Here is a 15,488-nt window from a genome sequence, read left to right as displayed (position 1 = left end):
AACAACCTTCTTTATCAATTATTTTAATTATATACAACTCCCATCACACACAAAAATATTGCTATTTTCAATGAAATGTGGAAGAAATAAACACATTTGTTAAGTCAGAAAGAAGAAGCTGAGTTGGTTGAATCAACACAGGAATAAAAATGTGTATAAAGATTCTTCAAGGAGAAAACTTACTCAAGAAAAACACAGCTCCTTAGAAGGCTATAATATCAAACTTCATGGGATCCAGCTGACAGGGACTACAATAAAAGTCTAAATTAACTCTGAGAAGTTCAACAGAAATTTGCAAACCTATATGAAATAGGAAAAAAATAGGCTATCTTCTAGGTTATAAAGTTTTTCCACATTCTTCAGAAGTTAGATTATTACAGATTTTCAAAAATAAGCAGTTTTGCAACAGTATTTAGTAACTCCTTAATATACTGTATAGACTTGTTAATGTAAGAAAAATCTGAGGGGAAAAAACCTACACCATTTACACACACAATTTTCAGTTACTTACAGATTTACTGTCATCATTACTTGATGTTGGATCTTTATAGCTGGAACCGGGTAATGCTGGAAAATCTTCATTGTGTATTGAGAAGTCCTGGGATTGCTCATTTGCTGGTTTTGTTACCATCCCAACTAGGTAATGAAAAAAATTTTAAGAATTGAAATTGATATTTGATATTTTGCTACAGAATATGAAAATTTTATTTTTCTTATTATAATATACCCCCCAATTTTTTTAATGCTATGAAAATGTACTTCAGAAAATTAATATTCAGGCAACAATGAAGAACTAAATTTTGATATACTGATTAATAACTCAACACACAAAATACAAGGGAAGTGGTAATTCTGTAATTCTAATCTAATTTCATACATAGATGCTTAAAATATGACTGCATATTGATAATAATGATTTAAAAATCTGGTTTAAAAACTTGCTTTATTTAAATATTGACTAGATATAATAAACACCAGTAAACTGTTAAATACGAAAATGAACACAAATTTAAAAGAAATGTCAGTATTCTACTTGAAAGTGACTTACAGAGTGAGCAAATTGCAATCAATTACAAAACAACTCCATATTATTTCAGATTTTCCTGGACTCCATGTTATAGATGCAAAACATGCAAGAACTGGGAAGTAATCCTCCCACTATACTTGGCATAAGTCAGGCCCTTATTGGAGAACAATATCCAGTTTGGGGCTCCACAATTCAAGAACGATATGGAGAAACTAGAGATGGTCCAAGGAGAGCAACGGGAATGATTAAAGGGATGAAAAAATGGACCTATGAGGAAAGGTTAAAAACATTAGAGTCTGAACTGAGAATCAAGTAGCTAGGTACTCAACTTTCAGGGCAGATCATTTTTTTTGAAGACTAATTTGGAAACCTTAAAATATGAACAATAAATTTTTCACTTCTTCACATATTATTATATGTATTCATATTCTGAAAGGTATAGAAATCCTTCTTTGTTGAAGTTGGGGGAAAAAGTAGCAATTCTTAGAGTCACTGATCTAAGTTCACTGTTTCTGCTATTGGTCTCTATCACATTTTCCCTAAAGGAAACTACTAGATGCAAAGGATTAAAAAGGTGCTTGCCTAAACTGCTGTTACATAATTTTTATGTCTGAATTGTTACTGCATATGTGTCCCTTATTTCTTTTCAGCTTCTATCCCTAAACTCTAATCTACTAGAGATAGTGAACAAGGATGATGAAGGATATTTAATGGTGACCAAGAGGCTTTTTATTAACTATACATGACCCATGAGCAGTAGTTATCAACGAGGGGCAACACCCCCCTACCATTAACCAGGGGAACATGTTCAATATTGGGAGACTTTTGTAGTTGTCACAACGGAAAAAGAGGGGGAGTTAATGACTCTCTGGTGGGTATGGGCCAGGATGTTGCTAAATATTCTACAACGCACAGGACAGCAACCCACCCATTGCCACCTTTTATAACAAAAATTATCTTGGCCCAAAATGTCAATAGTGTGGAGGTTGCAAAACCTTGGTTTAGAGAAATATCTTCAATGTATAGTGGTCAGTCATTTACTCACTAGGAATATATTCTTTTGGAAAATACTGGGACAAAAAAGGCAGGCCACAAAAATAATCACTTAAGGTTTACTAAGGCAAAAATGCCAGAAGAAATAACTTCTGAATACCAATGAGGACCTCCCTTTTGTGTTTCTGAATAAATTAAGTTTTTCCCTTTAACTTAGCTATTATAGGATTCTTGGAGGAAAAAAAGCACTTAGGCGCTATAAAAATTACACTAACTTGATTAGAAAAACAAACATAGCATGTGCATACACATATGCATATGTATGTTTGTCTGCAATGGAAAGTTTCCATTGGGCAACATTTAAAAACTAATTACCATAAGGAGCTCTTCCAGCCAAGGGGTTTATTAATGGAGTTGGGTTACCACTTCCTTCCCTTCTGTTTCGGTCTGCCAATGCTGGAAAATCAGAAAGGTCCAATCCTGTCACATTTTCGCTTCCATCTAAATAATAAGAAAAAACACGAGTAATTGAGTCTACAAACATTTTAAAGAGATTATAAAGACTAATCACAATATAATTTGAAATGACACTGCCTTCTTAAATAATGCACTGCAATGTACTAGATATATAGTAGGAGTTCAATAAATACTTGTGGACTGATTTCAGGTGAAATAATTCCATGAAACATTCAATTCAGTGAAGCAATATACAACAAGCATAATAAAAATCCCAAACCTTAGAGACTACAGAGAATATTAAGAATAAGGTGGTACATTAGTTCCTCTTTGGGAAAAGGTAATATGAAATTATAATTTGTTAGCTAATAAAATTACTGTGATACAACTGCTGTTTTCATTATATCCAGGTGGAGTTTCTATCTGGAATGCCCGGAATTTCAGTTACATTTAGGTGGTACAATGACATTGCCAGCTACAAATGGTCAAAAGGTATCTGAGCTATAGGCAGTGGTAGCAGAAGCCTTGAGAACTTCTGCTCTGTAACCAATTGAACCCATATACAAATATGTATGTATTATTCATGTGTGTGTATATTTGTTCGGGTAGGGGTATAAGAAGCGATGGGAGAGGGCTTCCATGTGCTAGTGAGTGGGTGGGAAGTATGGGTATATGATACAAAGTCCAGAAATTTATATCTCCTATTACACAGTAGGCGCTCAATAAATACATATATTGAATTAATAAAATTAATTTTTGCTCTTTTTTAAACTAAAAAAATCAGTTTGCTTTTTATGTTAAAATTTAACCATTCTTCCTTATTTTGCTATTTTAAACATTTCCTTGATTTCTACTCAACTTTTATTATTCTAACCTTGTATTTTTTAATTTTTGAAGACAACATTTTTATCTCAATCAATTTTAGCCTGAACTACAGTTTTCCTTTAATCTTGGCTTCTTTTTTAATTTAGTGCTTTATAACCATTTTCAATTTATTTTGTCCTTTTACCAGTCAATTTTTTAATATCCAAATTGCATAAAGAAAAAAACCTCAGAACACACCAATATTCTCAAGATTACTTTTTCAATTAGCAGACATAACAATCCAAAACAGGTAAAGATTTATGATTACAAAGGGTAACAGAGAAAATCATTCACACCTATTATTTAAATAATATTTAGGTTTATGCATTTTTGAATTTGAAAAAGATACAAATGAGATAATAGAAATTAACAATCTGTATAGTGTTTCAATTTACCAAGTAATCTTTCTTGAATTATTTGATTGCAAATTAACTACAAACTTTGAACAGATATTAAACTTTAACACACATTTTTAGGTTCAAGATAGAATTTTAAATTATACACTATAACCTAAAAATACTTCATGAGCTCCCTATTTAAATTTTTAGGAAAAGACTTGTAAATAATTTTTCCTAGTAAAAACACACTTAGTTAAAAATGAATTTTAAAAGTAATTCTAAGATTTTAAACCACTATATAAAATGTAATTAGAATTTAAGATAACACTGTCAGGCACACTGTTACTTTAATATCCTAATCAGGAATAAAGCAAATTCAACTATGATATGCAGTCTGATTTCAGAGATATTAAAGTATGAACAAATACACATATTAGAAACATTGAAATACTGTACTTCATATTAAGATCTCAAACACAAAATTATAATTTATAAATCCCCAAATCTGGAATTTTTTCACAGTAATCTTTTATCAACCTCTGCTGCTAAAAGCACATTATCATTTAAAAATTAAAAGTCTAAAGTGACAAATGACTTTTTCCTCACTCTTTTCTCTTGCTTCTACACATGTTCCATCTCACTGATTGTTCTTTCACCTTCCATTTCCTTTAAATATATTTCTCTTTCAACAATCCTATTCATTTTTTTTTTAACCTATGATCATAAAAACATCCTTCCCTGCCCACCTTCCCCCAGGAAGCAGGAAACCCAGGAAACCTGAAGCAGAACAGAAATAAAGCTTTTTTACTTTCTTCTGTCTGAAGCAGTTGATAAACGAAATAACAAACTGCATGAATTCTTTACTGGTTTTAGTTACATAGAATTGGTTTTCCATGTAACTAAAATTTGAATTTTAAACATACAACCGGACCAAAAATTCATAAAACTAGGTACCAAAAACTGTTAAATGCTCCATATAATTTAAAGTTTTCCCTAATCTGGGTCACTACAGTCACAATGTCATACCACCCAACATAGCCTAGACTGTAGTACTTTATTACAGTTGACAGGGCCGAGGAGAGAAAAAAGCTCTTGAAGCAAAAAAGACTGAAGCATAAATACAGAGCATGTTAACGTTTAGGCTCTCTTTTAGGTATTAGGAAGTAATTCTGATGTTATAACAAATCACTACATTGTTACCACGCCAAGGGAAAGATATATCTAAAATAGGGACATTTCTCAATTGCTAATTAAATTAAATCCTATTCTTGTCAACTTCTTACTAAGTTAAATTCTGCCACTTATCACAATAAAAAATCCTAAAATATTTTAACACCGGTATGTTGAATTGCTTTATATTTCAAAAATCTACCATATGTTTTTTATAAGATACTAGGCTCCAGAATAAGCTTACCTGTTCCATTAAAAATGTTACTTGATAAGGAGTTATTCATTCCAAATGCCTGATTCCTGTTCATTCCAAATCCAGACATACTGGGTACATAGAAAATAATTTTAGATATACAGTAAGAACACTAGCTTTCAGACGAAGAAAAACAAAAGTGTACACTTTTGATCTCCTCATATACAACAATATGCTTAAAAATCAAAACTAATTTGATTTTTCTGAGTTTAATCTTTTTTTAATTTAAAAACTTCCCTAATGTCCTTTCATGAACTGGGAACCAAAATGTCTTAAACAGATTAATTAAAAAACAAAAGAGAATTTATAATGTGAACCACAAGTAAAGCAGTGATTAAAGGTACCATTTTGTGTACCTGGAGAGTCAACTTCTTACTGGTTATCCCGGAAGAATTAACCAGCCTCAAAAATATGCAGTTTAATATAAGTCTATTCTTGGTGAATATTTGCTATTCTTTCCCTATTGGTGAAGACTGCCATTAAACTTTTCATAATAGATCTTCTCTCATATCAGGTCTACTTTTCCCAACTAGTCTATAAATTCCCCATGGAGGGAGTCTATGTCATATTCATCTTTGCATCCTCCATTCTTAGCTCAAGAGGATATAATAGACACTCAATAAATGTTTAACTAAACTGAATTAAATGATGTTTTTCTAAAAAATGCTGAATTCAAAGTTTTCAAACACATTATCTATAGTTTACCTTTTAGCTACTTAAAAGAAAAATAATAATTTCCCCATAGGGCCTCCAATTCTGAATTAATGTACAAATGGTACTTGGCAAATAGTTACAAATGCCTCCCTTTTTTGCACAAGCTTAAGCATGGTTAGAAAAAAAACAAAATAAGTCTGAACTTAAGACCAAAGTAATTAAGAATATCATTAAGAATTGGTAAAGCAAATTCTACACTAAACTATGCATCTTTAATATCAATAACCTGCTGATACAAGACATTGTATCAGTAATATGAGTTGGGTTAAATTGTTCGACGATGACAAAGCTTTTTTTTCTTTTGGTCTAACTGTAAAGCTAATTGGCCAATCAATATTTTCATAAATTGTAAACATTCTGGAGAAGAGTAAGAAAGCCAATGGAAACTTTTGTGTAATAACAGGTTAGACTTGCTGATGGTATCGGTACCCTCAAACATTTGAATAAGTGCTCAGAGACTAAAACATTTTATAAATAAATACAACTCATTAATAGTAGAAATAAGCAGTGTTCTAGAGACACTGAAAATTTATAAGCGAGGTCATCTTTAAAAATAATTAAAATGTGAAATAGTACAGAAAGGCAAAAATTTAAATACACATTCAATGGACAACACTATAAGAATGAGGAGAGATATGATAAACCCAAGTAGTATTATGTGGTGCAGGAAACTATTAAGGGGATGAAATTGCTCATAAGCCTAAATAAAAAATAAGATTCTAATTTTTAATTTAGGTTTTATAAGTATTAGAAAAAAGTGAATTAAATTGGCATGATATAACAACCAAATTAAGGTTCCTTTTTTGCCTCTTTAGGTCGCATTTAAAAATATGCTATTCATAACCTTAAAAGCTTTTTTTCCAAGAAAGCTTAAGTTGTAAACGGAATTCTCACTTCAATTACCAAAACAACTTAAAATCGCAACAAAATGGACAGTTTTCGTGTATTTGTTTGTTTGTTTATATATATATATATATATATATATATATATATATATATATATATATTTTTTTTTTTTGGCATGGGCAGGCTCCAGGAACCGAAGACGGGTCTCAGGCAGGCAGCTGAGAATTCTGCCACTGCACCACTGTTGTATAGCCCGTGTTATTATTTGAATAATATGCACAATGGAAAGTGCAAAAAGGAGGGGAAAACTCCAACCGCTTATCTTTTTGTTTTGAATCCATAGATAGGACTGTTTTTAAATAGTGTAGATACAGGCTTAAAAAAATCTTTGGTCAGTAATTCTCTAAAGTATAAAACTGAATTTCAGTTGAGTATTTAACGAAAGCATAACTGGATCAAGGTAGTAATAGTCTTAACATATTCTCCAGTCCTATTCATAAGCCTGAAACTCATAATAGAGGTGACCAAGCTCACTTTATAGAGGAAGTACCTATCAACAGAAATTTGTTTGGTGACAATCTAAAATCAGTCCTTTTCTAACAAACAACAATAATACTTTAGTTTGCCTTCTAAAATGAAACTTGTTTTAAAAAGAATATATCTTAAGTTTGGAGATATTACAGCTGTGATGTGTAACAGAAAGAAATCTTTGGTCATAAATATATGATGAAACACACTTATGAGACATAAGCCAAGACTCAAGAACAGAGTGGTGGACAATGTAAAGGCATATCTGAAGATACTCAGAAAGACAATTATACACAGTATCAAGAAACATCTTACCTGTTCACAGTAAAAGGCTGTCGAGAAGGCTGCTGCTTTGGCATACATATTATGCTTGGTGAGCTTCTGTTGGGGCTACCTAACCCTGAACTGCTCATGCTATTTGTCCTGCTTGGAATTCCAATGCCCTGACCAACCTGGGAGTGGTTCATCATATTCCTAGGATTCATAGGCAAAATACCCCTGAAAAAGAAGTCCATTACACTAAATAAGCTCTGTACAACAACTTATTAGAGTTCTCTATAAAATCAACCTGCCCAACTCTAGAAATTGCATTGCTAATTTGTATTAATTTGATTCTTTTGTCTCTTCATTTCTAGCTCTTTGGAAAAAAAATCAAAGCAATCAAACAAAAAGAGGCAAATTATAGAGAATAATATAGGTGAGATTTAAGTTGAAAGAACTATTGGTGTGACTATGACAAAATACAAATTTATTTCAAACATGTATTTTGAAGAATTTCATTCCAATTGTATGTCATTCTATCTTTTTCATACTATTATGCATATTTATGTCATGTTTTATTTTACTTTTGCTAAAGAAAGGATGTGTGGTGAGGGAGCAATAATCAGAACTGTAGGGGTAGCAATTTTATATTGCACAGTTCTCCTTTGAGGAAGGGGATGCTTTTTGAAAAAGTTTACCAAGTAGTGTGATTAGCCTAGATACCCACCCAATTGATCACTGTACTTAGCTATAGGATAAAAACATCTTGCTCTATACTCGACAATTTGCAACAAAATAAAATTAGCATAGGGCAATCAACTTATTTTTCCTCAATGAAAGGCACTGAATAAGAAAATCAAATAATTAATCACTTTCTTAGAAGACTAAAAAGCTTGCTCACTCTACAAAGATACATTTTGAGAAACATTCTGGCCCATCAGTAAATACCTGCTCGGAGATGGAGGCGTGTGAAGTGACATTGTTGGTACCCCTGTTGTTGGCGTGACGTGGCTCGTTAACTGAGTGCCTTGTGATAAGCTGCGATTTAACTGAGGGGTATTGTTGCTCATCCCCCTCATTGGAAGGCCTAGTGCACCTAATAAAAAAATTCAGAAGAAGGAAATTCATTGCCATCAGGAATGAAATTGTTATCCATCTTCTGGAGTTGGCAAAGTAAAACATTTAAAATGACCTAACATGATACACAAATCTTAAATGAGCATATCTGATTCACTCTAAATGGACTTTGATTTGGAACAAAAGTATGTTCTAATCTGAAATTTAATTATTATGAATGAACACTGCTTTTATATTTCTATTTTACAATAAACTATTTGTCAACGATTTTAACAAATTAAGGTGACTTGCTTTAATAAAAACACAATATCATTATGTACAAATACGTCTTTTTAAGAAATTTTGCAATCTTATGTGTTATGTTTTAATTCACAACTGATGCATGAGTTTCTTTACTACTATTTATGTATCTCACAAAACAATTTTTACATATCCAACATAAAATGCCAGCAACTAAAAATTCAACCTAATATAACAATTTAAAGTATTTTTTAAAATGTCATTATTTGATCCTCTATTTATCAATGGACGTATTCCAGTAGGTGTATTACAAGATTTACCATTCATTGTACAAAACAAAAAATTAACCACTTTGGATAAACTTATTTCAAAAATATATTACAAGTTCTTGCCTTTTTATTCAGATAATATGAAACAAAAATTATTTTCTTCTTAATGATCCAAAATAATGGACAGCTAATGTTCTATATATTTTTCCCCATTTATCCCTCAAAGTAAAGATGTTTAGCTATCATTTCTGTTGTCATATCTACTCATGAACACCTCCTTGCCTTTCTTCTACCTTCCTGGCCCATAGCTTTTAGTGCTAGTGCTCTGTTTCTAATCTGCTGTGAAATGGCATATCAGTCAATTAAGCCTATTGTGAACTAGAAATTAGGTAAAATGATAAGATGGCATAAGAGTTCATGAGGATTTAAAGTGACTTTTCTGTTTCTTTTTAATCTAATTTTGGGTTCAAGAATTTCAAAGCTTTTGAAATTTCAAAGACTTTGAAACTATGACCTCCAAATTAATGGAGTTACTATATATGATATGAATGTTTTCCTTCAAATATATTTGCAAAGTTTACCATCTGACATAACAATGTACCACCACTTTCTAACCTAGGGACACCAGTGGACCAAGAAGATTCCTCATAGGAATCCGGAATTTGGCAGCCCTAGAACTCAACTTTGCTTTTCAACTGAGTGAAGCCAATGAATCCAATTCAATACAGCTACTATATTATATGTGCACTCTTGTCATTCGTGCACCATGAAGACTCAATTTTGCTTCTGCATTTCTTAAATTACTTGAAGGGAACTGGCCAAAACTGTAAGTTGGTTTAGTCACTCTATGCAGGTCTTGCCATCATAAATTTTGTGACCTTGAGAATGCCACTAGATGAGGCACTTTATCTAAATTTGGGACAAAATAAGAACAAATAAGAGACTGAAAATCAGCCTGTGTAAGATTTTTTCCAGAAGAAATCGGTTTTTCCCATCCCTTGAGCACACCAGTTTTTCTTCTAGGGTCTCTAGGTGCTTCTGTGAAGGACCATGAAAGTGTTATCTTTCATTTTACTCATCAGCAAACATTTATTGAATGTCTACTATGTGCCAAGCACTATCTTAGCTGCTGAGGATACAGCAGTGAACAAGACAGAAAAGACTACTACCCTCATGAAGCTTAAAACTATTCTCCAAACATGTTGTCAAAAAATCAGCTACCGTTGCAAATTTCTCACAGAAATTGTTTCTTGGTCACTGACCACTAAGAAAAAGTATACAATTTTAGAGCCAGAAGGGACCTTAAAGATCACCTAGTTCAATGTTTGCATTTTATAGATTAGGAATTTGAGCCTCAGATAAGTTAACTGACTTCTCCAAGGTGACATAAAGAACCAGGACTAGAATTTAGATCTCTTAACTACTAGTGTTCTTAATGGAAGCACTGTGGGAGCCTAATACAACTCCTGGTCAGTACACTTCTAAGTGTCTACTGAATTGAAACACCTCTTATCTATTTTTCCTCCTTTTTTTTTTCTCTTTTTGCCTACTCTTCCTTCCCTTCAACCTTTCTTTCTAAATCTCCCCTTCCTTCTCTGCTTTCATTTTCTTACTCTCTCTCTCCTTTATACCTTAACACAGTTTTAATTTTCTTCAACTTCTTTACAACACCATCATCACTACAAGCATATGCTCAAAAAATCTGGTACCCACTGTTCCTTGTAATAATCTACAAGTTCAAAAAAAGACCTATTGAGATTTGTCCTCTTCAACCCTCCATGTATATATTATTCTACACAATATATGAAAATTTACAACTTCAGAAATATTTTAAAGACTGGAGATAATCTGAACACTAACAAAAAAACTTTTGGAAACAAATAAAACTGAGTAAGGCTATTTAGTCAATTAGGGATCAGCATACTTGAGTTAATGCATAATGGAAGAAGATAGTACAGAAGAAAGGAAATCAAAAATAATAGTTTATTTTTATTTTAACTTTCAAAATTCATTCTCTTGATTTCATAAAAACAGCTAATCCAAAAGTTTTAAATTTCACTTGGTTGAACTAGCTGTGAGAAGATCAAAAGAAACAAGAGCATTATTTTGAAATGGCTTATCAACCGCTGAATACTTAAAATCGATCTTTAAAACATTAAATTTAAAGCACACAAAAAAATAGCACCAAGTAAGAAACGCAAAGATTTATTTTTGGGAAACAAAATATTAAATCTGAGCTACTTTAATCAAGCTATAACAACTGGCTGGGGACAGGGGAAGGAAATACTTAACCTTTACTAGTATAATTAGAAACAATCACAAAATCATTTACAAAATATTGTACCAAGAATAGGACATGCAAACAAGCAAGCAAGCACACAAACAAGCAAATAAAAAAAGAAGGAAAAAGCTCATTAAAAATTTTTGTCATAAAAGAACTAAAAAAAAAATGTGCATATGTATGTAGTATGAGCTTGTGTATCTGCAGGTGATTGCGAGGTAAGTAGAATTAAAATTTACTGAGCACCTAACAGCAATGTATTAAGTAGCATTATGCTATGGAACTCACTTTCTTCTACAACAGTACTAAAGAGAAGTTATTTATTCCCTTTTCACAGACAAGCAAAAAAAGAAAGGAACGAACAACAACAAAAACAGTGTAATAAGTTAGAGTTCTAAGGCGGGCCAAGGTGGCTCAGCAGGCAGAGTGCTTGTCTGCCAGGTGGAGACCCAGGTTCGATTCCTGGTGCCTGACCATGCCCCCCAAAAAAGGTTACAGTTCTGAGTCAAAATTTTCCTTCAATTTAACAAACTGATAAATAATATATTAGGAGGTATATCTGGACATTATCCTAAATATTCCTTACTTATTTTTGCAAAACCCAAAAGAATATGATCTAAAAAATGATTTCATAAATTATTTCCAGTGCATAAATTAACAACACATTCCTTAAGTATTTGTGGCAAGATGTGTAACTCTCATGCTATCTTCTGCTAGAAATAAACAAAAGCAATAATATAAGTTTAAAGGAAAAAAAAACAGAATCACAGTAACCAATCCCTGAATACTCATATTTAAATGAAGTTCCCTGGAATTTTTATTAAGGAGAGGAAAAAGCCCTTTAATTGATGCAAGAAGACTACTTAGTGTGTGCCCTTTTCCATTCTCAAAGCAACTAGTTTCCTCTGGGAATTCACTGCTCACATTAACGAAGGACAACAGTCCTAAATTGTCCTTTAACCTCTTACCGCCAAACTTTTCTGCACTTAACAATTAACCTTCCCTAAAAAAATAATAGCATGCAATCTTTCATTAAAAATCAATGGATGTGGATGTATGGGTAGTTCAGTGGTAGAATGCTCGCCTGCCACGCAGGAGACCCTGGTTCAATTTCCGGCTCAAAAAAAATTCAATGGATTTTAGAGATCAAAAAGACTCTAAAGAGCATCCCAACTACAACGCAGAGGAAGAACTAAAGCCGATATTGTGCGACTTGTCCAAGATCAGAGAGGTAATAAAGAATAATGATAATGATCCATTTTTTTACTTCTATTTTCAATACCTTCTTTCAACCAATTACTTTCCCCATTTCTTAATAATTGTTAACTTTAGTATCACTAGGTGAACTTTAAAGAAACATTGGTATCTAGGTCCCAATTCCAGAGATTGTGATTTTGTCTGGGTCAGGTCAATTGGTAAGCATTGGATTTTAAAAACTTTCCAGATGTTTCTACCCAGGGTTGAGGTGGGCTATTCTACAATATTAAATTCAAATCACAGTTTAGTCTTTAAAATTTTCTATTGAGACACAAAAGAATTTTCTAATTCTAATTAACACTTTATCTACCCAAATCCAATCTCTATTACATACTACATATTTATCTTAAAATTTTCTCTTTCCCCATATCATTTGCTCATACCATTCTCCCCACCAAGAATACTTTCCCTTCTCTTGTTCTACAGAGGCTCAAAAGCACCCAATATAAATTACAGCTGATAGATAATAGTAAAATTTTAATAATCTTTCATCAATGATAACAAAGGTAACTACTGTTAAAAAAAAAAACAGTACAATTATTTTAAAAATGCTATCACCAATTGTAAATGCTCCACACCGATGGAAACTGTTGGGATGGGGTGGTGTATGGAAATCCTGTATTTTATGCATGATTGCTTTGTAAACCCAAAGCTTCTCTAATAAAGAGCAAAATAAATAAATAAATAATAAGTTTTATGAGGAGTTTATATGCAGTACATATATTGTTCTTATGTGCACATAGGATGCACCACTAACTCAGACTAGGGTGCAGAATGGGACAGGAAGAGTTTTCTGGAGGAGACAGAATATGAATTAATACTTAAAGACAGATTTAGCTTGGTATTTGGTCACTCAAGTGGTAGGGAGTCAGGGGGTTATAGATGTTAAAACATCTCAGAGAACAGCAAGATATACAATAATGAGGACAAGTAATAACAACTGGAGGAAGGGGCCTGCCTTCTGGGTGCTAAGCACAGATGAAGCAAACAGGCTTCAAACCCCCAACTATGTGAAATTGCTGCCATATTAGAACCAGCTGAGAGTTCCAGGCAACATCTGATTGAGAACTTACAGATGATGGCTCTCTTTCAAACAGCTGTGCAAATCTCCTAAGTATACTTTGCACTACTCCTCAATCTAAGTTTCCAATATAGATTAATAGCACCCTATTCACAAAGCAATGCAGGTTCCAAACCTTAGAAATCATCCTTAGTCCTCACCTTTCTTTCATAACCCAAATCAAATCATAGTAGCTCTATCTCCAAAATATTCCAAATCTGAACACTTCTCAATACCTTCAACTAGTTCAAGCTACCATATTTTTTTGCCTGGATTTGTGTAGTAGTAGCCTTGTCTCTCTTTCTTTCTTGTCTGTCATCCTTCTCCCACCTAGTCCTTTCTCTGCATAGCAAAGTGATCTTTTAAAAATGAAGGCAGATCTTGGGCGGGCTACCATGGCTCAGCAGGCAGACTTCTTGCCTGCCATGCCAGAGATCGGACCCGGGGTAGATTCTCAGTGCCTGCCCAAGCAAGAAGGAAAAAAAAAGAAGGCAGATTTTAATATTCTTCCCATTAAATTTAGAATAAAATCCAAATTCTCTACCAAATCTTTACAAGACTCTACATGATCTGATACATGCTACTCCATTAATCTACTGCACTCTCTTCTCTGTTCATTACACTGTCCTCTCTCACTCTTCCTTGAGCAGGCTACTAAGGACACAAAGACAATGAAGACATGCAATAAATAAATGCAGTAACACTATAGCTATAATATAGAAGTACACAGATGACATAAAGGAGAATGATCTCAGTGGTGGTGGTAGCACAACACTGTGAATGCAGTTAACACTGAAATATATATATATGAATATGATTAAAAGGGGAAATGTTAGATTGCATACATAGTAACAGAACAAAACATTTTTTTATAAGTCTGTGGAACTACACTATACAGTGAACCCTAAATTAAACCATGGACTTTAATTAATAGTATAATTACAAAAATGTGCTATCATCAATTGTAACAAATGTTTCACATCAATGCAAGGTGTTGGTGGTGGGATGGTATATATGAATCCTGTATTTTATTTTATGCATGATTGTTCTGTAAACCCATAACTTCTCTAAATAAAGAAAGAGGAGACTGATCTCTTAAACCACACATTTGCAGTATCTAGTATGGAATTAAATATGGGAGGCACTCAAGAAGCAGCTGTTAAATTCAGTTGTTACCTCCTTTTTAAAGTGTTCATATATCACTGTAGCCTACTGTGCTTTTCTCCCAAAACATTAAAAGCCTGTCTACTTGACACATGGTACCTTTTAACCTATGTAACAGCACTGTAGTAGAAATATGCCTGTCTTTCCCAACGATACCATGCACTTCTTGAGAGTATTCAGTATGTAGTTACTATAATTCAAGTATTTGTTAAATCTCCTACAAATTTCTAAAGCTACCAAAATGTGTCATTTGCCTATCTCCAAGGTTAACAGCATAAATTCTGAACCACCCCACCTATGCTCTGGTCCCCCACAAAGCAAGTGGCCTTCACAGAGGTGTTCTCAAAGCAGAAGATCAAAGGGATGTCTATTGGAAGCATGAGCTTATGCAACTGCTCACAAGCCAGGAGTTTAAGATCCCAGCAATAGATTTATTTCCTCTTCAAGCAAGGGGTCCAGATTCTCTAAGGATTCAGATACAAACACGTAAACTGTATTCATCCAGGCAGCTAACCTATGTGCCTATAAGAAAATATACATGTAGGAAGCACTCAATAAATAAGCGGTAGTTTCCTTTTTCTCTTTCCTCCAGGGCTCTAAATCTTGTTAATTAAGAAAAGCTTGGGGTGGGCCACAGTGGCTCAGCAGGCAAGAATGTTCGCCTGCCATGCCAGAGGACCCAGGTTCGAT

The 15,488-nt window shown here is 33.2% G+C and overlaps 1 protein-coding gene across 11 annotated transcripts in view; it reads right to left on the bottom strand.

Moving 5' to 3' along the window:
- The window catches only part of CNOT2 (CCR4-NOT transcription complex subunit 2), a 118,375-nt gene that overhangs the window by 14,695 nt on the left and 88,192 nt on the right, over positions 1 to 15,488 (bottom strand). For all 11 annotated transcript variants that reach the window (XM_077111426.1, XM_077111418.1, XM_077111417.1 and 8 more), the window contains 5 exons: positions 8,399 to 8,546; positions 7,505 to 7,687; positions 5,093 to 5,172; positions 2,396 to 2,521; positions 512 to 636 (listed from right to left, as the gene is read on the bottom strand). In XM_077111426.1, the coding sequence (XP_076967541.1) occupies positions 512 to 636; positions 2,396 to 2,521; positions 5,093 to 5,172; positions 7,505 to 7,687; positions 8,399 to 8,546 (662 nt within the window). The remainder of the gene's footprint in view (positions 1 to 511; positions 637 to 2,395; positions 2,522 to 5,092; positions 5,173 to 7,504; positions 7,688 to 8,398; positions 8,547 to 15,488) is intronic.

This window comes from Tamandua tetradactyla, chromosome 7 (genome assembly GCF_023851605.1).
Source record: "Tamandua tetradactyla isolate mTamTet1 chromosome 7, mTamTet1.pri, whole genome shotgun sequence".
Lineage (NCBI taxonomy): Eukaryota > Metazoa > Chordata > Mammalia > Pilosa > Myrmecophagidae > Tamandua > Tamandua tetradactyla.
Note: the sequence above shows the minus strand (reverse complement) of the source record. Positions and strands in the feature narration are given on the sequence as shown.